This window comes from Hyla sarda, chromosome 12 (genome assembly GCF_029499605.1).
Source record: "Hyla sarda isolate aHylSar1 chromosome 12, aHylSar1.hap1, whole genome shotgun sequence".
NCBI classification, from domain to species: domain Eukaryota; kingdom Metazoa; phylum Chordata; class Amphibia; order Anura; family Hylidae; genus Hyla; species Hyla sarda.
Genome location: NC_079200.1, coordinates 79,464,940 through 79,487,346, shown reverse-complemented (window position 1 = coordinate 79,487,346; position 22,407 = coordinate 79,464,940). Strand labels below are relative to the sequence as shown.

Sequence of the window (22,407 nt, the reverse complement as noted above, 5' to 3'; positions counted from 1 at the left end):
AGCTACCAATATTGTGGTCGCTAATAACCGAAAACCACATTTCTCCTATCAATAATGTCTTTCCTGAAAGAGTCAGAGAGCTCAGTATTGACACAGACACCGCTTCCTGCATTACTGTCGGATGTGAGTATTGAAGTGATGCAGCAAATCTATATATCCCAATGTAATCCACTGGTGCAGTACAGACCCTGAATGATGGTGGACGAGACCACAGGCAGCAGCTTATCTATATTTTATAACAGCAGAGTCCCTACCTAAACCTTGTTGGAGAGGACAAATCAACAATAATGCTCTCGTTTTCATATCCCAACCTCATGTCCCATCCTCAAATTCCGTGCACTATTCTCTACACCTGCATAACGGAAAGGATGTTTAAAAGTCCTGGGCAATCTCTGCAGCTTGAGAATAACGTGATTGGGAGATGGTTTGGAAGTCCCATAGATTTTACCATCCCAAATGGGAATGGGTAAGGGTTAAATTTAACTCATATTACGTTTTTGTTTTTTCTTTTTTTCCCTCTGTGATTCTACCCACTAAACCAAAGTGAAAATAAAAATAACAAAAAGGTAGCATTTGTTCACTATGGGGGAGATTTACCAAAACCTGTCCAGAGGAAAAGTTGCTGAGTTGCCCATAGCAACCAATCAGATCGCTTCTTTCATTTTTCAGGGGCCTTTTCAAAAATGAAAGAAGCGATCTGGTTGGTTTCTATGGGCAACTCAGCAGCTTTTCCTCTGGACAGGTTTTGATAAATCTCCCCCTATATGAATATGTATTTTTTTTTTTTTTTTGCAAGTTCTTTAATGCAAACTACTTGCATATGTAAGTTTTGTGGAAGAATAATTGAAATTTGTTGTCCATTGCTTTGTTATACAACTTTTATTGCATAATTGGAATACATATGCTTTATATTTTATGTTTGCGAAAAATTAATAAAAATAAATTTTAAAACAAAACATATTGCCAATAGTAACCAAGAAATTAATGTAAACAGCCTGTTAAAGAAGTTATCCAGCCTTTGAATACTGATGGCCTATCCCCTGTCGATCAGCTGTCTAAAAGGATCAGTCATCTTAATGTTTAGCTTTGCTCTTACTTGCAATTGCCATATTATTGGTAGTGAGGGTGCAAGCTACTGCAACATTGTCCCATTAAAGTGAACAGCGATGCACTGAAGCATCTTCCACCACTGCTACTAACAGTACAGCTGATGCAGGTACGAACCTATGTAAACTGTGGATCTAATGTTAAAGGTCTATTCTAAAGATAAACCATCAGTTTTGTAAGGCTGGACCACTCTTTTAAGAATTTAATCACCATAAACGGGCGCTAGCCTCCTGGCACTTACCCCTCATACCCTGCAGGCAACTACACTGCTCAAAAAAATAAAAGGAACACTTAAACAACTCAATGTAACTCCAAGTCAATGACACTTCTGTGAGATCACACTGTCCACTCAGGAAGCAACACTGATTGACAATCAATTTCACATGCTGTTGTGCAAATGGAACAGACAACAGGTAGAAATTATAGGCAATTAGCAAGACACCGCCAATAAAGGAGTGGTTCTGCAGGTGGTGACTACAGACCCCTTCTCAGTTCCTATGCTTCCTGGCTAATGTTTTGGTCACTTTTGAATGCTGGCGGTGCTTTCCCTCTAGCGGTAGCATGAGACAGAGTCTACAACCCACACAAGTGGCTCAGGTAGTGCAGCTCATCCAGGATGGCACATCAATGCGAGCTGTGGCAAGAAGGTTTGCTGAATCTGTCAGCGTAGTGTCCAGAGCATGGAGGTGCTACCAGGAGACGTGGAGGAGGCCGTAGGAGGGCAACAACCCAACAGCAGGACCGCTACCTCTGCCTTTGTGCAAGGAGGAGCAGGAGGAGTACTGCCAGAGCCCTGCAAAATGACCTCCAGCATGCCACAAATGTGCATGTGTCCACTCAAACGGTCAGAAACAGACTCCATGATGGTGGTTTGAGCGCCCAACGTCCACAGGTGGGGGTTGTGCTTACAGCTCAACACCGTGCAGGAGGTTTGGCATTTGCCACTGGCGCCCTGTGCTCTTCACAGATGAAAGCAGGTTCACACTGAGCACATGTGACAGAGTCTGGAGATGCCGTGGAGAATGTTCTGCTGCTTGCAACAACCTCCAGCATGACCGGTTTGGCAGTGGGTCAGTAATGGTGTGGGGTGGCATTTCTTTGGGGGCTTCACAGCCCTGTGCTTGCCAGAGGTAGCCTGACTGCCATTAGGTACCCAGATGTGATCCTCAGACCCCTTGTGAGACCATATGCTAGTGTGGTGTGCCCTGGGTTCCTTCTAATGCAAGACAATGCTAGACCTCATGTGGCTGGAGTGTGTCAGCAGTTCCTGCAAGAGGAAGGCATTGATGCTATGGACTGGCCCGCCCGTTCCCCAAACCTGAATCCGTTTGAACACATCTGGGACATCATGTCTCGCTCCATCCACCAACACCAGGTTGCACCACAGACTGTCCAGGAGTTGGCGGATGCTTTAGTCCAGGTCTGGGAGGACATCCCTCAGGAGACCATCCACCACCTCATCAAGAGCATGCCCAGGCGTTGTAGGGAGGTCATACGGGCACGTGGAGGCCACACATTACTGAGCCTCATTTTGACTTGTTTTAAGGACATTACATCAAAGTTGGATCAGTCTGTAGTGTGGTTTTCCACTTTGATTTTGAGTGTGACTCCATATCCAGACCTCCATGGGTTGATAAATTTGATTTCCATTGATAATTTTCGTGTGATTTTGTTGTCAGCGCATTCAACTGTGTAAAGACGAAAGTATTTCATACGACTAGTTCATTCATTGAGATCTTAGTGTTCCCTTTATTTTTTTGAGCAGTTTAGGAAGAGTCTGAATTCCCGGTAGGGTTACAGAGGGGTAAGCTACTTATAACATTTTCTGCTTGATGAATAATCACACAGAGACAGGTTAAGATACAGAATATAAAATGTATTTATGTAAAAAAAAACATGCTGTGTTAACATCTGAGAACATTTCCAAGCTGTACTGCGCGGCAGGAGAGCTACGTACACTGTTATACTAAGACATTGTACAAAGTGATGAGCACGAGTTGTATTAATGAAAGTGCAAATCACGCCTTTCACCCCCAGGACACTGGAGCGATCCAGGCTCTTTGGTCCAGTTCATGATCAGACAATAAGACCACTTAATAACACTGGGGAGGACTACAAGTCACATGATGCATCTGCCTCCATCATCTTCTACATACAGCTATTTACAATGTTGAGTGAGAAAATTGTCCGCTCTTGATGGATCCTTAAGGTCGCCACGCCCCCTCCCATAGACTTGCATTGAGGGGGAGTGGCGTGATGTCACATGGGGGCAGAGTCGTGGCATCACGATACTCCAACCCCATGGTCGTCACGCTCCTTTGGATAGGGAATAAGATGTATTAGGGCCAAAGTACCCTTTTAAAGGAAAACTATCAGCAAGTTCACCCACACTAAACCCAGTACATTGTGTTATAGTGTGGGTGAACAGGAGTCTGTAACGTGCTCACTTACTTGAGTTAAGTTTTGTTTTGGCCGGGTTTGCGTCCTCTAAAGTGTCTGCCATCCATCCGGGTTTTGCCCGCAGTAGGCGGGTCCCCCGCTGGCAACCTTACTATGTGTTCCGGAGGCAGGCACCCGAAGCCCTCCCCCCTTGTTGCATATTAATTTTTTGCTTCTCCACATCCTAATGACGTGGAGTTATCTGCCCCTCCAAGCACTGCACTCTGTCTTCTGACAGTTTTGCAGCACTGTTTTGCAGCGCAGAGCAGTTTTGAGGACGCACAGCTCTCATGTCATCAGGACGGAAAGCTGGGTAAAAAAAACAGCGCATGTGCTCGGAAGACAGGGCGCAGCCCTTAGGGGGGCGGATAACGCCACGTCATTAGGACGTGGAGAAGCAAAAAATGAATATGCAACAAGGGGGGCAGGCTTCAGGCGCCTGCCTCCGGAACACAAAGCAAGATTGCCAACGGGAGACCCGACTGCTGCATGCAAAACCGGGATGGATGGTGGACACTTTAGAGGACACAAACTCAGCCAAAACAAAACTTTACTAAGTAAGTGAGCACGTTACAGACTCCTGTTCACCCACACTATAACACAATGTATTGGGTTTAGTGTGAGTGAACTTGCTGACAGTTTCCTTTAACTAATCCGAGAATAACGCATCAAGAACTTTATCAGCTGACAAAGCTGCTCCAAAGAGCTTACAATCTACAGGAAAAAAGCAACATACAGATGGAGCAGAGTTTTGGGCTACACGTGGTAATGACAACATATAACAATCATATCTGGAATCCGATTGGTCGCTATTGGCAGCACCAGCACTTTCTAACTTGAGCTAGACTTGTGGCGATAGTGACTTTTTCTTCAGCCTGCTTACCTTGTATTAATGGAATGGTTATCCTTCACAAGGGTTTCCAAACCTGTGGCTTTCTAGCTGTTGCAAAACTACAATTCCCACCATGCACTGACAGTCTGCAACATTAAAGGGGTTCTCCGGGGCTGACGCATCTTATCCCCTATCCAAAGGATAGGGGATAAGATGCCTGATCGGGGGAGTCCCGCCGCTGGGGACGCCCGTGATCATGCTATCACGCCCCCTCCCGTAGGCTTGCATTGAGGGGCGGAGCGTGACGTCACATGGGGGCGGAGGCGTGACATCACACGCCGCCTGCCCTGTAGTCGCCCGTAATCAGACCCGGAGCGAACACGCTCCGGGGACTGATTACAAACGGGGTGCCGCGTGCATGATCACGGGCGTCCCCAGCTGCGGGACTCCCGCGATCAGGCATCTTATCCCCTATCCTTTGGATAGGGGATAAGATGTGTAAGCACCGGAGAACCCCTTTAAGAGAAGAATTTCCCAACTTGCAGCTCCCCAGCTTTTGCATAACTACAACTCCCAGCAAGTTCTGACAGCCAATAGCTGGAAAGCCACAAGTTAGGGATCCCTGCTCTACAGCAGTGTTTCCCAAGCACAGTCGTCAAGCACCCCCAACAGGTCATGTTTTCAAGATTTCCTTAGTCTTTCACAGGTGATATAATTCTGGTCAGTGAATCAGGCATCACCACAGTTATATCACCCGTGAAAGACTAAGGAAATCCTGAAAACATGACCTGTTGGGGGTACTTGAGGACAGCGCTCGAGAAACACTGTTCTACAGCCTGATCTATATGTGATCAGTCTAAGGTTGGATATCTTTGTGGGTTATTCTTGCCGGGTTTAGGAGTTATGCGATTATCCCACACCAATATATTTCCTGTAGAAGACTGAGGGTGCTAATACTTATCATTAGGCACCTGCAGACCTGTAGTGCTACACCCAGAGCTGCACACATTCCACCACCACCACTTGTCTGATGCCGTTCATGGAAAATCCATCAGAACGTGTGCAGCCGTCAGACAATGTGATCTGAGATTCTTTGGTACAATGACAGGAAGGCACTGTGGTAAAAACATTCACATTGTTGAGGAAAAACAGAATTTCCTCATGTGCAAATATGGCCGTAGTCCAGGCACAGCGAGCACATCTCCTGCTTTAGGTAAACACATTAAGGCTTCGCTGGCAGCATGACGTGGAGGCTTAATGTGAGACACGAACGGCAGCCATTCTGAATGCTGAAGAGCGACTACCGCCTCCAGTACAGTGTGGATAAGCAGAACTATCTGTGCGAGGACTAGGGCTTACAGTTCAGCCTGCTGTAATGCCACTTTGGAATAGGACATGGAGATCCTATGAGACCCCCCATAAATTGCTCTCTGAATCATGGTCTCTACAGATGTTGCAGAGCTGAGTGTGTTACCTGCAACTCATGTTTTATTTTACTTACACACTACAGCTACAGTTTAATATATGCATGACAGCTCTGCTACTAGTTGTTAAACCAATAATGAGGCAGGACTGGAAGGACATGACTAAAGCATGGACCAGTGTCTCCCAACCAGGGTGCCTCCAGATGTCGCAAAACTACAACTCCCAGCATGCCTGGACAGCCTTTGGCTGTCCAGGCATTCTGGGAGCTGTAGTTTTGCAACACCTGGAGGCACCCTGGTTGGGAAACACTGGCATGGACTGAGGAATCAGTGGTGCTGCCCATAGGGACCGGTTTTTAGCAATTTTTAGACATATAAGGTTTTTAGGCATATAAGGCAGTTTGGTAAATTAAATAACAACCAGAACATTTACTCCGGGAACCACAGTCACTATGTTACTGAATAAGTGCAGGTGACAGAGGCTCCCAGAGCAGTAACAACAAATGCTGGAACCTCAGCAGTAGTCTTCTCTTTGGATTTGCTTTGATTGCTTATTACATGCTCCATAGGCTATGGCTTATATTGCTACCGCATATCTATTCGGAGAAGGCAAATACTGACTTCTTGAAGTGAAGCTAAGATTGTCACATTGCAGTTTTGGAAGCCCTTTCCTTCTCCTGCCCATGGGATGACTACTTGGGATAAAGTCATAAGGACTCATTCACATGCAGTATATTTTACCCCAGCGACCACTTATATGGTTCTGAATGAGATTTTTAACAACACAAATGAATGGAGAAAACACCATCTGCTGTATAGCTGCGCCCAAATGTGTCAGAAGGTCAAGTCTGCCCCAGAGGAGAGACTATTGTGACATAGAGCGCCTGCGGCACGATAATGCAGGGCCATAGATACTTCATGTGCAGTGCTCCTGTGTGCATAGACAACAATTCCAGTTTACCTACTGACTGACTAGAGGAGTACATTAAAGGACTCCGCAACATTTACCTCAGATGTATTCCTTCAACTGATGTCACTTAGGCAGGGTGATGTCACTTAGGCAGGGTTCACACCACGATTTGTGCCTCTGAAGCACCGATATCGGGGAACTGACAAAATAACATGCCAGTGTATCCATGTTTGGACAGACATGGGACTCATTGATTTCAATGGCTTGAGTGTAGTCAGCTAGTGAATACATTTGGGTTATTTTCTGAACATATCAAAGTTTTGGCTCAGACTGAGAAAACATGGTTGCAGTACTTTTCACTTCAAGACATTATGAATGGGGACCAGGCCTATCCAAACATGGATAAGTCTGCATGTCATTTTGACACTTTACTAATGTATCCGTAAACTTAAAGAAAATTCCGGTGAATTCCAGCTCTCCCAAGATCAGATGATAAGATAAAACTTACTTTTAATAGGTATTGATTTAAAAGGACAAATTAAAATAATGTTAAACAAAAGAAAAAAGTAATCGATGACATGTTTCAAGCTAAAAATCTAGCTCTTAATGGCCATGATTAAGAGCTAGGTTTTTAGCTTGAAACGCGTCAGCATTTCATTTTTCATCTGTTCTTGGGAGAACACCTGAATTTTCTTCAATTTGTGCTCACAGGATATGGCCCGCTTTATATTCCATGCTCCCCTCTACATGATCTGTACCTGTCCGACATACAAGAATTACCTTTGAAGGTGGTGAGCTGAGTTGTACTTTTTTCTTTTTATTGCTAATATATCCGTACCTCGGAGGCACAAATTGGGGAGTGAACGAGCCCTTAAAATCTGTAAAGTGTATAAAAAAGTATACTATGCAAGATATGTTATTTACTGGATCCACGTCTTTGGAATAGCACAGAGATCTGCACAATTCTCATAAAAAGAAAATCTGCTAGACACCACCCAAACAGAAGACAACACTATGTCAGGTGAAGGGGGTCTATTGATCAGTTTAATGCATATGCCAGGAGATCTCCAGGCACATACTTTATAAAAACTTCACAAAGAGCTTTATGCACCACCTCACTGATTTCAATGGGAAATATGAGCTATTGTTCATATGGTGATTATTTTTAAAAAGCATGTTTATATAAAAAGTCTACAAGTCCAAAGCTTTCATTGAAGTCAGTGGGGGGCCCAAAATGCTCCTAATACATGTAAAATATGTGGCAAATAGACTATAAAACAGGCTATTAATAGGCTTCAAAATGCTTGCAAATAGAAAATGAATGGTGGAAAACAACTACAAATGTGCAGCTTTAACCCACAGTGTGCCCTAACATTGCACTGTGTGAACAATAATCCTACTGGATACTATGTAACATTGGGTCGCTGTGGTAAATAACCACAACATGAAGGTGTTCTCAGCTATGGGGATGTAAAGTGATGGGCACCGCTCTCCTGACTTATGGTCCTTGGGACACCTCGGATAAAGTTTTCTTTTTTAAAGCATTATATACCACAGAAATATACAAAGGCGGCTCTTATATATAATCTATAAAACAAGCACATTAGTTAATTCCTCGATCTAAACATTTGATTAGACACAATAAATAACAGATTCTGCATTCACTATTTACAGATGCTGTCGGGAGATCTCTACTTACAATTTAGAGCAGGGATTGTTTGGTGCCGGATTAAGGGTGTCAGAGGAGAGTAAGCGGGGGGCTGTACATATAAGTGGCAACAATGGGGCATAATTCTGAAGCAGCGGCCGGCTCGAGCAGTTTTAGAATCCCTGCTTTAAATGGCACAAATCATCTATACAAAAGACAATAGAAATGTATGTATATATTTTAGCTAAAATATAATAATCTGATGTTCTACTTATGCATTGTATGGATTATGATAAGACTGAGGGGAAGAGGCACAAAAGCGACTGTATTACAGAATAGACGAGAGACAGGTTGTATAAGGCAGCGCATATCTACAATGTCCCTCCAATAACTATAACAGAGAGTAATACAGTGTTTCCAAACCTATGTCTCACCAGCTGTTGCCAAAGTACAACTCCCATCATTCCCTGAAAGACCCAGGCTGTCAGACCATGATGAGATTTGTAATTTTGTAACATCTGAAGACTCATAGTTTAGGGAACTCTGAAGTAATATAACACAAGCAGATTGTACAGCACACATTGTGACTCTCTGGCAGTAAAGTACATTGGAACTAGTAGTGTACTACAGCTGGAGGGCCACACGTTGGCCTCTTTTCAGTATGTGCGCTCTCTTATCTGTGTACTTTTGGAACATCCTGAGCACCGTTCTCTCAATGCCACCGTCACAGACTCTCAATAAGCGCCATCCGTCTTGCGACTCATTTTATTTCCTACCAGTTGTCACTTTGAGCCATTGTTCTTCTCAGATCTTACAAATCATCCTTCACATCTCACCATCTTATAGATTTCCCACATCATTGGTCCTGGGATACACTTCTTATGACAGGACAATTTGTGGCTTTGATGTTTACAGGAGCCCGGTAGAGCACGGTGCCAGGATATTGTTTGTGGTGCTGGAATCGGCAGCTTGTCGTGGATGAAGAGGAAACAGAAGGTGGGGTGTATGAGGCAGGAGGATCATGGAGGTTAGGGAACGAAGCGTTCAGTATGAGAGGTCCTGGCAGCGTCGCTCTTCTATGTTTGATTTCTTGCAGGCAGCACCGAAAACTCCTTCCTGATAATTTCATTCACTGTAGACAAAAGAGAATATAAATAAAATGATTCCAGACAAAGTAAATATTCACAGATCAGTAAGGAAACGAAGGAGGCTCAAGTGAAAAATCAGTTTCCAGCCCTGTCACATCTTTACATCCTGTACAATGACAAATTCCTTCAAATGTACTTTACATGCAGGGGGTCAGGATCTCATATACACTATACAGTTACTTATGTCTTCATCTTTCACTCAGTTCATTATGCAATTTCTGTGTTCTTATTGACTACCTGAGATAAAGTTGCGCTAATGTCTCTGATATATGGGTTCAATAAAGGGATATGTCGGCACTTCCGTGGAATCTGCGGTAGGGTAAAGCCACAAGTAGAAGAAAGATGATACCCAGCACTCACCATTGATGCACAGTGAAGATTTATTATGCCATAGTGTAGTACAAGGACGCCTTTTTGGCATTGGAGCCTATGGCAAACAGTTGAGGAAGGCTCCCACACCGAAACGTGTCCTTGTACTACACAATGGCATAATAAATCTTCACTGTGCATTACTGGTGAGTGCTGGGTATCATCTTTCTTCTGATATATGAGTAACAAGTAGCAGATCACAATATGAGAACAGCCTTGGTGCAATGTTAGAAAGTAATCAGCCAGAGAAAGACCTAATGCAAATAAAAATCTGCATGCACATACGATGATTCTACAACTTTCTAAACACAGGAGAGGTGCAAATCTCTCCCCGACTTGGACTCCCGTTTTACCTCTACTAATAGCTTTTAGCCTTTGTTTGCTGGGGGCATTTTCAATTGCTATCAGAATCTTAAAAATAGTGAGAAATTAGGATACAAAGTATTACAAAGTTGCTGAATCTTCTGCCAATAAATAAATAGAGCATTTCACATAACATCAGGAAAGTTGTTTACTCCCCATGATGTGATAATTCTTTTTTGTATTTTGCTATACTGAAATGTTCACAAGGGTCAGACGTGCTGCAGTAGCTTACATTAAAATGAATGCGCTGCAGAAAAATATGATGTGGATGTGTGGACATGTAAAGAATATGTTGTGGATTTTATCCTTGGCATAGCAAAAATTTGCTATGCAAAAAAAAAAGATACACCAAATGTAATCCCAGTGGTGCATATGGTTCATGAGGTGTATCTTGATAGACTTTTCCCTTACTTTACACCAGGGGCTGCGACAAAATTGGGGCACATGCCATTAAAAAAAATCTGGCACATTTCAGGACTTCAGTTTGCACACCCCCTTTTCCAGACACTTTTGAAAACTGTCAGGCACTTGGCATGTGCGCCCTGTTTTCTGGCAACAATTGCCATACAGTGTCTCGCTTTATGCTAGTAGATCTTAGTTGTTGATAGAGGCAGATCATTCAGAGTGTGAGCTGCCTTAACATTTCCGTTAGCTTGTCACCCATACGCTGCGGCTATAAATAACAAGGACTGTGTAGTTCTTGAAACCATAGCTGCCCACGTCTCTATAGATAGGATCCAACCACAAATACTCTGATCACCCCCACCATTCCTGGTCCACATTACACAATGTCAGATTTATTGCAATCTGAAATCGTGGGCAAGTGAATGTTTCCGTTCCCTTGTGCTGGTGGTGATACAACAATGTCACACCTCATTCACACTTAATCTGTTAAAGTTATGTAAAACCAAAAATCGCCAGCAATTAGCAGATTGACTCTTGCCCTGGGCCTTTTCATGATGGGTGCACATCTTTTCACTTGGCAAACATAGGTATTGATGACTTTTCTCTGCTGACAGTCAGCACTATAATGGTAAGAAGCGGCAGTTGTGTAGTCTTATATCTTTATCATTCTCTTAGGGCGAGATTAGTGAAAACCTGTGGAGAGGCAAAGTTGACCAGTTGCCCATAGCAACCAATCAGATCGCTTCTTTCATTTTTCACAGGCCTTGTTGAGAATGAAAGAAGCACTCTGGTTGCTATGGGCAACTGGGCAACTTTGACTTTCCACAGGTTTTGATAAATCTCCCCCCCCCTTAGTCCTTGGTTCCCTTCTTGAGTGACTAGTACAAATCTAGTACAAAAGATTTCCTAATGGAAGATACTGCTTCTGATTTATGCACTGCAGCCTCTAAATCAGAGTATACATTAGTGATGGATGTAATGCCTTGTCTGTCCCAGTTACAGCTGCCAGGAGAATGCTGGGTAATAACGCTCCTTGTATGTTTTTGTCCATAAGTTTTAATAACTCTTGGGGGAATTAATTTCCTGACGCTTCAACCTACAAGACCCGACAGAACAGTCATAAGACATTTAGGCCACTTTCAGCTAGGGGCTGTAAAAATCTATAATAAAGTCCACGCTGCCCATGAATGGGCCTCTGTTTGGTGAAGGTCTGGATTTTGTGCCAGCAGCAGGTGGTGCCAAACCTTTCTTAAAAGAGCCATTGAATGGCGGTGCCCGTGTGTACCTGGGGGCTGCACAAAAGGAGATGTTCTTTACGAGTGCGCGCTGGGTGGTGACACTGGGGTTGATGCGGCTGGAGGTGAGGACAACATTGTACAGATTTCTCACATCACAGGTTTATAGCTAAAGTTAGTGCAGAAACCGTGAGAGCTTGAAAATAATTAGTCAGTGATCGGTGGGTCACACGGTCCAGAGCAACTGAGAAAATGGCTGCATCCAGGCAAACTGGGGAGAGGCATTGACCAATCGTTGGGGTTACTATATCGATGAGGACATGGAGGCCACATTGTCAGAATGAAGAGGCATGATACATTATGTGGCCTGCTTCTTTAAACAAGACTTAACAGCTCCTGTAAGGCTAGGTTTAGACTACAGAATCTCCGGGCAGAAAATTTCCACCCGGAGATTCCAAGTGCGGCCAGTGCCAACTGAATCAGTCGGTGCTAGGACTGTGCGGACACTGCAGTCTCCAATAGACTGCAATGTGTTCCACGAGTATTTACGCCTGAAGAAAGAGCAACGCCATTCTTCAGGCGGAAATTTCCAAGCGGATTTTCCGTTCACAAATTCCGAAGTGTGAATTTGTGAATGGAAACCCATTCACTACACTATACATTTTAGCAAGCAGAATTTCCGCCTGTAATTTCAAAGCGGTATTGCAGGCGGAAATTCCGTAGTCTGAACCTAGCCTAAGGAGGTTTCTCACCCCTGCCACAATAGGGCCGATCTACTATACATACATACGCTGCACCACATTTATTATGTCTAGACACTTTGCACCTTAGAGCATTGTCTAGCCAAAATGTACAAAAGTTTCAGTAAATCTGTCCCAAAGTTTTTACAGAATTAAGACCTTAGTATAGTAGTATAGCGTATAATATATTTAAAGAGTACCTCTCATTAACTTGATAAATGTTACAATCCTCCCAGTTCACTGCCCTCATCATGATAAGCCACCCCCTGCCTTTATTTTTATTATTTTTTAGTTTTCTACCTTGATATTACTCTGTATTTTCTGGTCAGTCTCAGTCAGATTCAAAGACTGGGAAGGGGCGTTACCCAACAGGTGTGACATCATCTGAAGCCATACAGGGGAGAACTTCCTCCCTCACTCTGCTACACACAGCAAACAGCAGTTAAGTGTGAGACGAGCTATGATTGGGCTATGATAAGGCTGTACACACACCCCTCTCAGCACTCCAGACTGCATTTCTTGTGTTTGGACTTCTGCCAGGCCAGCAGGAGTCCAAAGTTTGTGCATAAGATGGGGGAAATGTGCTCAGGACAAGTAAGGAGACACCTAGTGGCAGCTTTTTCAAACACAATTAAAACATAGAAAACTTTTTTTAAACAAAGTACATTAGAAAGATTTTTTATTTACTATAAGGAGTGCAATAGCAAAAATTGGTTTTAATGAGAGTTACCACTTAAGCATGAGAGTCCAGGTTGTTTTTGTGTTCTACAATCCCTGCCCAGCACCATCTCACAAGATCACGTAAATACCCTATAGCCATCATAGGTGTGACATCAATATGGCAGGGTACTGAACGCAACACAGGGCTGGGTGTAATGCTATGCCTTGAGGAATCCCAATAACAGGAGGGGATGAGAAAACAGGACAATGGATCATGTCTGTCCTGTATAGGCAGTACAAGATGGCCAGTGCAAATATTACGGAGATACTGAAAATGTGGACATAGCAATAGGAAATTATGCAACATAGTGTATGTGTAATAGTGTAGCATTATAATAATTTATAGTGTAGTGTAAGATTATAATGGTATATTTTTTAATAATAAAGGATTATAATAGTATATGTATAATAGTGCAGAATTATTATGGTGTATGTGTCCACGCTCTGCTGCAAACTTTTACTCAGTTTTTAAAATAATGAAATTCTGAAGTCATTAATACCAGTATAATGAAAACCCCAGTAAATTGTTTCTTATTGGTAGCACTATCCAACAATTATGTACTCTTGCCTCCTGGGACAATATCATCAACCGCATATCATCTATCTGGTGGATAGATGAAGAGTGTTGCTGATAGGTGGGTATCTGGCCGCTTGGACCCCCAACAGTCACAAGAACAGAGGACTCATGTCCCCCATTTTTATGGAGTGGCAGTCGGACATGTGCATTGACACTCCAGTGGACTTTAACATTTAAGCCGTGTTACAGGGCTTTTTCCATGATGGTGAATAATAGCCTATGAACAGGAAAGACTATCAAATTCTCAAGGGTTCCGACTGCTATAACTTCCAGTATAAAGAGTGTTAGATTCCAGCTAAGCAACAGCTATTCCTTAACAATGTATATACCTGCAGAGCAGCACTCCTGGATGCCCAATGCCCAGGAAACTACTGTCTCATACACCTAAACAGAGCTGTGTTGTAAATCCCAGCTTGACTTGTGACCATATTAAGATATTTTGGTTCCTTTTGTTCTTATGCATATCTATCGATGAGCAGCAGGGGCCATATTCGAATTCCCAATATTTCACAAATATATTAACAATTATTCGTCCTATGTTCGCAAAATTTGCATATTCGCTATGTTCATTCACTTTTTTTTCCATGCAGGAATTCGCATTGGAAAATTCGCATAAAAAAAAACAAGAAAAAACTATTCGTCATTACGAATATATAGCACTATATTTTAAATATTAGCGAAATCGCAAAGTACCGACATTTGCGATAAAAATTTGCATTACGATTATTTGTGCTCAACACTATGCATATCCTAGTTATACGTCAAACATTATATTTTAGGCATGCATCTATGATAACTAGTTTACTTTCTTACAAGGCTCTTTTATATATTTACTATTTAGATGACCAATGATAACAAAGACATATTGTCAGTATATATAATGGCTTAGCATATCTACCATACAAATTTGTAACATTACATCAGCATATTATAAGGTAGGCGGCACTACCATATGACACCACACAACATCAGTGACATCATCAGAAGCAGTCCTATAGTGCTTTAGTGATGTCTTAGATCCCTGATGAACCAAGACAGCCTGCATAATCCATGCACAGCAAAGAAAGCAGCTACAAAGAGAAGATAAAGACCTGGAAACTCTGAAAAGATTCTCTAGTAATGCAACTTCTGACAACTATGGCAACAATCATGCAAACTTCTGTAATGGTCAGGTCTAAATAGACCCCCCTCCCCAATTCCACCCACTGTATGAAGGTATCTCAACGTCCTGGTAGAAATACAGAAACCTAAGCCAAAATTTCTGAGTAATCTTTAAGAAATTCACATTGAAACAGAAAGTAGTCATAATGAAAAAAGATCTGACTAAGTGAAAGGATCAGAAATGTGAGAAACTGCCAGGAAAATGGAGTAAAATGAGGAGGAGTTACCTTTTTACTTTCAATTCTTGCCTCAGAGACCACTGACCCGGCCTCATATAATGTTTTGTATCCAGCTAAGGTTTGTATCTATCAGTTCTGAAAAAGATTTGCAAAAACCAATTTTGAGTTTCGGGTAGATACAAAGAAAGGAGAAAAGAAAAAAAAATGCTACAACTGCAACTTTTTGGTTTCTGAGGACCAGATAAAGCTTTTCCACAGTATCTGGGGTTTTTTCTAAGAGTCCAATGATATAGTCCCTGCCCCTGTGAACAGCACACAGAAGGGGCTAGGAATACAAATGTATGCACTTAGCAGTGGTGCTGTTACTAATGGCAACCATCCAGAATTTGCCATTGTAAAAGGCTTGTAGCTATGTTTTTTTGGACTCTTCATGGGCCCCAGACAGCATGTAAAATGTCACAAAACCCAACAGAAACCATATATTCTGTAACAATTCTGATCACATTTCAGTCATGCAAGAAATTACATGAAATCAAATAAAACCTTCACCATCATCATCATCACAGCTTATAGCAGAACCATGCAGACAATGTAAGAGAAGATGTTCACTTCCTCAATGCAGCACAAGAAATATTGGGTCACAATCTCTGCTCTACATAGTGGGAAACTGGTTTTAGCATGACACAAGGTCAGTGTACAAACTGTGGGGCTATATGTTATGGGGGTAACAATGTGGGGCTCAGTGTTATGGTATGTAAATAAAGTTTCATAATTTCCTTAAAAATCCTTCTTTAGTTTTCTAATATATATTTAGACAATCTGTGTTAGCAGTCAATGTGTTGCAGTAGAGAGCAAAATGGAGGTCAGAATGCGGAGCGCTCTAGGTAACCCTGCACTCCTTTTCAGACATAGATAATGCAGATTCAGGTTTATGTCTTTATACAGGATAATAGTCTAAGTGGTATTTTTCTCCACTGCTCCAACACAGAATGATTACTACTATTTTTATAAAAATTTCTTCCTTACATAGAGATTTTTCATGTAGTAGTAAAAACACAATGGGGGTTGTAGTACACAGGTTTCCACTGTACCGTGTATTAACCAAGAAGGAACAGCCTCCTTAGAAATACTCTTCACCACTAACAGCTCTACCACTGTAGTATCCATTATACATCTGTTTGTATGGTATATACAGGGATGGGTGATGTAAGTATTTTATATGGGAAGATACACTGGGCAGTAGATTTTTGCATGGACAACACCTCAAAACATTGTCGGAGGATGAGGACTTCATCCAGAGACATTTGTATCTCTGAGTGATGAGATGTGCAGAGGAGTTATGTGCCTTATACTATTATTAAATAGTTTAGGGTGCCCTGTCTTGACACATCCTTCTGTTCCTGAGATATGAGAGTTTATATTTTGTCCAACAATTCAGGGAATTGGTCAAATGGGCGTGAACTTAATTTTAATAATTGGAGTGACAGGCGATGAGGTGATGGGCGGGATTATATAGTCAGGGGGTGTGTATGCTGTACACTGAGGGGCATATTTGCCTAATACATGCCCCCTTGATTGTATAATCCCGCCCATCATCTGAATGAGTGCACAGGTAAATATTAAATTTGGATAACTTTTAATAAGGTGGTTTTTCACTGTAACAATCAGAGAGATTTGATAATGAAGCATTGGATACAATTGTATTTACTGCTCAGCTGAGACTGGAACTAACTGTGTAAGATTTACTCCCTTTTCTAGAGAGATTGAAATCTAACTGCTAAACCTTTTTTAAAAGGAGTTGTACCCCTGCCTCCCCCCCCCCCTCCATAGGGCATGAAAATTAGATCATCAGGGCACATACGCCAGTGAGCACTTTGAAGAGGTTGTGCAGCCTCTTCAGTGTCCGCATTGGCTTGTGAGGTACTGCAGTGTATCCGCGCTCATTTAAATGGGACAATGATGGAGTACCTTGTGCGGCCGCTACTAAAAGTACAGCATATGCAGTCTGAATGGACCTGCAGCTGGGGTATATACTGAAGAGGCTGCAGTGATCAAATGAGTGCCACAGTCTGTTCTAATATCCTGAGGATAGACCATCTGGAAAGTGTATTTTATTAAGACTAGATCTCAGACTATAACCCAGGCAGCCAAGGAGAGGCTTTCTTTGCATTTCCCTCATGCCTGTGGACAGCACTAATGCACAGCAGCCACAGTCCATCTCCTCCATAAGCAGAATGTCTATGCAAATCAGATTGCTGAGTAAGGGGACAGATTCTAATGAGATCAGAAGGTGCCCAGTGCTGCTAGTGCCCCTGGGCAGAGAATACACCGCATGATGACTGTGCTCACACATGTCATTTCCTGCTCTGCATTTCCTATCGAGATCTGATAAGCAGAATGTCGGCCTACGCTAATGTAACCCTGTGTCGCACATGCTAAAGAGTGAGAAAGTGAGGTTTACTGTAAAAAAAAAGGTGGATTTTCCCTGCTACATTTAGGGCATTTCTGCTGCACTTAAAATGTTTGATACCAATCTTCTACTTCTAGACCCAGATGAGGTGTGAAAAGAACAAGTGGTTTGGTGACAGAAGGGGATTTTTCATCACTATAATTTTACAATAAACTTCACCGAGGCTCATGTTTTACAAACATTACATAGTGCAACACTGCTGTTCTGCCACTTGCAGCACCCAAGTCATATTCATTTCCTGCTAGACAAATATGCAGTTTGGGGTTTGAAAGGAAAATGATTCAAGATGAAGAACTTAATCTGATATTTAATACCTGAGCTACATGTGCAAGTGGAAGGCACACAGGGCTGAAGGAGCCAAAAAGCCACAATGTCAGGTGAATTAATGCAGTCTTGCAGAAAATATGCATTAGGCTACAATCACATGTGCAGTTTTTGACACTGTTCTTTAAAGGAGAAGTCTCATGCTCAATGTTACTAAAAACTTCCTGCGCATAGGGGATACGTTTTAGATCACGGGGGTCTGACAGCTAGGGCTCCCCGTGATCGTCTGTACAGAGCCCCGGCTCTCCACCAGAGTGGCACGTCATGACCCCTGCTCAAAGCGGTGGGGCCGCCACGCCCCCTCTATATATCTCTATGGGAGAGCCGAAGATTGCCAAATGGCTCTACCATAGAGATATATGGAGGGGGTGTGGCGGCCCCCGCTTCGGGCGGGGTTGTGATGCGCCACTCTGTGTGGGGAGCCAGGGCTCCATAGAGACTATCTCCTTTGATGAGACTTTGATGACATGAGACTTCTCCTTTAAATGGCTATTGTTATTTGGAAAAACTTTTCACATGCCCTAGCAACATGTCAAAAGTTTTGATTGGTGGAGGCCTGGGAAAATTCTGTGCTCTTCTCATGGCTCTTGTGTCACGTGATCGAGATAAACTCGCCATGTAAGTCTTTGAGCATGTGACACAGCAGGCGAGAGGCAGAGAGGAGCGCGCGGCAGCGCTGTCTCCCGGCTCGCTCTCCTGATCAACGGAGGTCTGAACTCTCAGACCCCCGCAGATTAAAACTTTTGACATGTCACTAGGACATGTCAAACATTTTCCCTAATGACAGGTACAATTTATATAAAAAGCAAAACTGGATTCACATGGATGGAAAAGTATAAAATTCACTCCAGTGTTTGGCTGAAAATCACTACATCAAACACTGTTTTGCACTATTTGCTGAAAACACTCGACTCTCAACTATTTGCTGAAAACTTCTTTTATTTTAGTTAGGGGGTGACTGACCACATCAAACTGCATGATGTCAATCTACTCACTTGTGAACGACACAATAAACATGAGAAGCAAGCAGCATGTTACTGCAGAGCCAGTCATAGGAGACAGGTATTCCCCCAAGGGTTACCAGGTATATGTGGGAGTCACAGTGTAATTGTTAAAGGGGTTCTCCACTGCTTTAACCTTCTTGGGGCAGTTAGGTAGTACTGTGGCTATATGTTATTACCCCTTTGTTTCCTGCTGGTAACGCTACTGTAATTGGGTTATTTTTTACTTTATTTTCAAACCCAGAAGCTGGTTACTTCATTAGTTTTCTGGCTTTTTTCGACCACTGTTTTTTTTCAGCCGCCGCCATTTTTCCATTGCTACGTCACCCTGCAGGGTGTTGTGTTGGAGGCCAGCCTGCCCCATGCTCCATACGTGCCCGCCTCCCGTGCCAATGAATATTCCACCGTCATAATCGTGGACCTCCTTCCTTTCAGCTTCTTATAAGCTGATTGCTGATTGGGCTGCTCGCGGTGAATCGGCTCCGTTGTTGGGCGCATGCGCAGTTCGTCCTCAGCCGGGAGGGTCATCTGCCAGAGAGCGCCTAGCAAACCTTTGGGAGCTGTCCAGCACACAGGGACTCCCCTCTGGCAAGGTTAGTGTTAACAATACCCCAGCGCGTCAGTCCCAAAGCTGAAAACACAAAGGCACATGCGCAGATATTCTATTTTATGTCCCAATCAATGCAAAACCACCACCAATTTGTAGTGTGCACCAGTAGTGGCTGTATACCAGAGTCCTACTGTCTATTCCAGTCTCAGTTTAGCTTCTTTATGCTAGCAATGGGTATTAGTGAAGCCACCAATTATATCAGACAGTCATGGGCCAGCTGGGTTTTATATCTCCACAATCTACAATAAGTACAGGGATGGAATGCATTTTAAATATCAATTATTACATTACAGGAATAGTTTTTCTTGGGTCTGGCAACTTTACTGAATGTTGATGTTCTCTCTAGTTCTGAGGATCCTCAAAACTGCTGAATATAAAAGGTAGCCTGACAAGTAGACCTGACTAACCCATTTGTACAAACCCATTTGTGCCAGACCTAGGCCCACCTATCTTTATAGGAATGCCCCTCATGCATTCACTTTCATAGCAGAAGGTTTTCTTTTCTGCATTTTTTTTTCTTCTTTGTTTTTTTTTTCTTTGATTTTTTTGATTTTCCTTCTACTAGTAGAACTCTGTTCCCTATGTTTGAAAGCTGGACGGTCACACATGGGAAACATGCCTGTTCCATTCTGCAATGCTTTGAGTCATTTACTGTAATTGAGTATTTGTTTCTCATGGTAAAAAGAGCTGTAACAGCTGCAGAGGGGCTCGGCTGTGCGGCGTGGGGAATCCTATGTTCTGCTTGGCTTCACTCGATCTACGTATCCTGTTTTCGAGTGAATGTGGCCAAAACAGGTAGCTGAGGCCATGTTATCAGCCCATGTAAGGCCCTCATGGTCAAACTGTCCACCCATCACTGATAGACAAACAGCTGGGTCAAAGCACACACCTATACACACATTAAAGTGGGGAGGGGTGAGAAAGGGCGGGCTGGCCATCACTACGCATGAAATCTAATCTTGTTTTTAATTCCTTCCTGTAGGTCATCGCCGGAGAGGTGCTTAAAGCAGGAAAAATAACTCTGTGGTCCCCACTGACCCCCAACCTGTCAGCAGCTATCTGCCTGGTGGACCTGACGGATTCTGTGTACACACGGTTGTCCATGTATGTAATAAATTCTGAAAAGTTATAAGGTGTTGACGATTTTAAGAGCGAATAAACATTCCTACTTATGTGTCCCATTATAGTTTGATTTGCTCTAAACATAACACGAAAATATACTTTCAGTGCAGCCTTATCACCCTGTCAACATCATAAAGCCAAATTTACATTGCACTGTTTTCGATAAATTTCAGCCAGGACAGAGAGAGAACACACATTCCATTAGTATTCAACAACCTCCATATAAAGAACCTGAATTTTACTTCAGGCCATGTAGGACTACAGGTACCAGCATGCCCAAATGACTTTTGGCTTTCAAATTATTTGTGGTGCCTGTAGTTACAGCAGATGGAGAAGATACAGATTGCTGTAAACTTCATCATCACAAATGAATGTCTGCACACCCAGCCTACAATCCGCAGGTTTATAGCACGTTCTGCTGTGAAGTTATTCCTGGCCTCCGCTCTATGGACCTATTAATATATCAGGATTTGAATTGAATCCCTAGGGCGAAAACATGTTAAATTCACCACTCCTAAATAAAGAGAAGACAGTCAGTGCCAGCAAGCGGCAGGTTCAGACACATCTGCACCAATATACAGAGGAGTAGTCATCACTAAATATTCCTTATATATAGAAGGATTCCTACTACGGTGGATCACAATGAATGGCTTAGGTATGGATCCAATACTATAGGGGCATAACTGGCATAGATTATTCCTAATAAAAAGCAAATCTATAGACTTCCCCAATTATGGGGTGATATCGCAATAGGAATCAGCTTATTTATGCTTCCTCCCTGCACCCTGCAAAATGAAGCAGAATTAAATCATGACAGCCCTATATGTTTCCTAGCCATAAAAAAAGAGTCCTAAGATCCCTACAGGGAGCCCCATGGTCCCTACAATCTCATTACACAGGTATGGCATTTATATTAGCCCACAGCTAACAGGTTATCTCTGCTGTAAGGGTTAATGCCAGTGCATGAAGCACAGCTCCGGTTGCTACTGAACACTCCAGATGAACTGCAGTGTACACTGCGAGTTTGTTAGCAGCTGTTTACAGAGGGAAACCCAGTTACTCAGTGCCTAATCCATTCATGCTTCATTTTTTCCACCCTTCACGGCCACTGACAAGACTATCTTTAGGCGACCCAACATGTTTGGAAGGAAGATGATGGAAAAAAGACATCCTAATGCCAGGTTGGCATACCCTCTGGTGTGGAAAATAAGGAGGCTCTCGTGAGACCCCCTTCTTCCACCCTCCCCTGAAATGAAAGCCTCACAGAAGCCAAGTACAACAAACAAAAAGCGGCTTTCCCCAACCCTCTGGAGAAGCCCATCCCTCACTTTTACAATGGTTTCCATAGAACTTGTTTTGCTAGCATAACAAAATCAGTATATCCAGGCACTGCAGAGCGCACTGTTTTGTCAAGACAATCCATTTCCTGGTTTGTCAGGGTGCCAGGTCATTTTTGTGTGGGTGCCACAGACGGGGGACTCCCTGGATACAGTTGCATCTGCCATAGCAAACTCTCATCACTTTTATATTTCATCTCCAGGAAGAGTCACTCCATGGGTGAGGTGAATGGGATTTGTTTTGAATGTAACGCTCTGTGTCCATACATATAAGCTACACTATCCA

The 22,407-nt window shown here is 42.9% G+C and overlaps 1 protein-coding gene across 5 annotated transcripts in view; it reads right to left on the bottom strand.

Moving 5' to 3' along the window:
• Positions 1–6,076: 6,076 nt before the first annotated feature.
• The window catches only part of NFATC2 (nuclear factor of activated T cells 2), a 146,182-nt gene continuing 129,851 nt past the window's right edge, over positions 6,077–22,407 (bottom strand). For 4 of the 5 annotated variants that reach the window (XM_056548370.1, XM_056548371.1, XM_056548372.1 and 1 more), the window contains exon 10: positions 6,077–9,492. In XM_056548370.1, the coding sequence (XP_056404345.1) occupies positions 9,437–9,492 (56 nt within the window). In that variant the 3' untranslated portion in view covers positions 6,077–9,436. Of the gene's footprint in view, positions 9,493–15,305; positions 15,393–22,407 lie in introns of all 5 variants that reach the window. The other variant, XM_056548368.1, reaches the window with a different exon arrangement.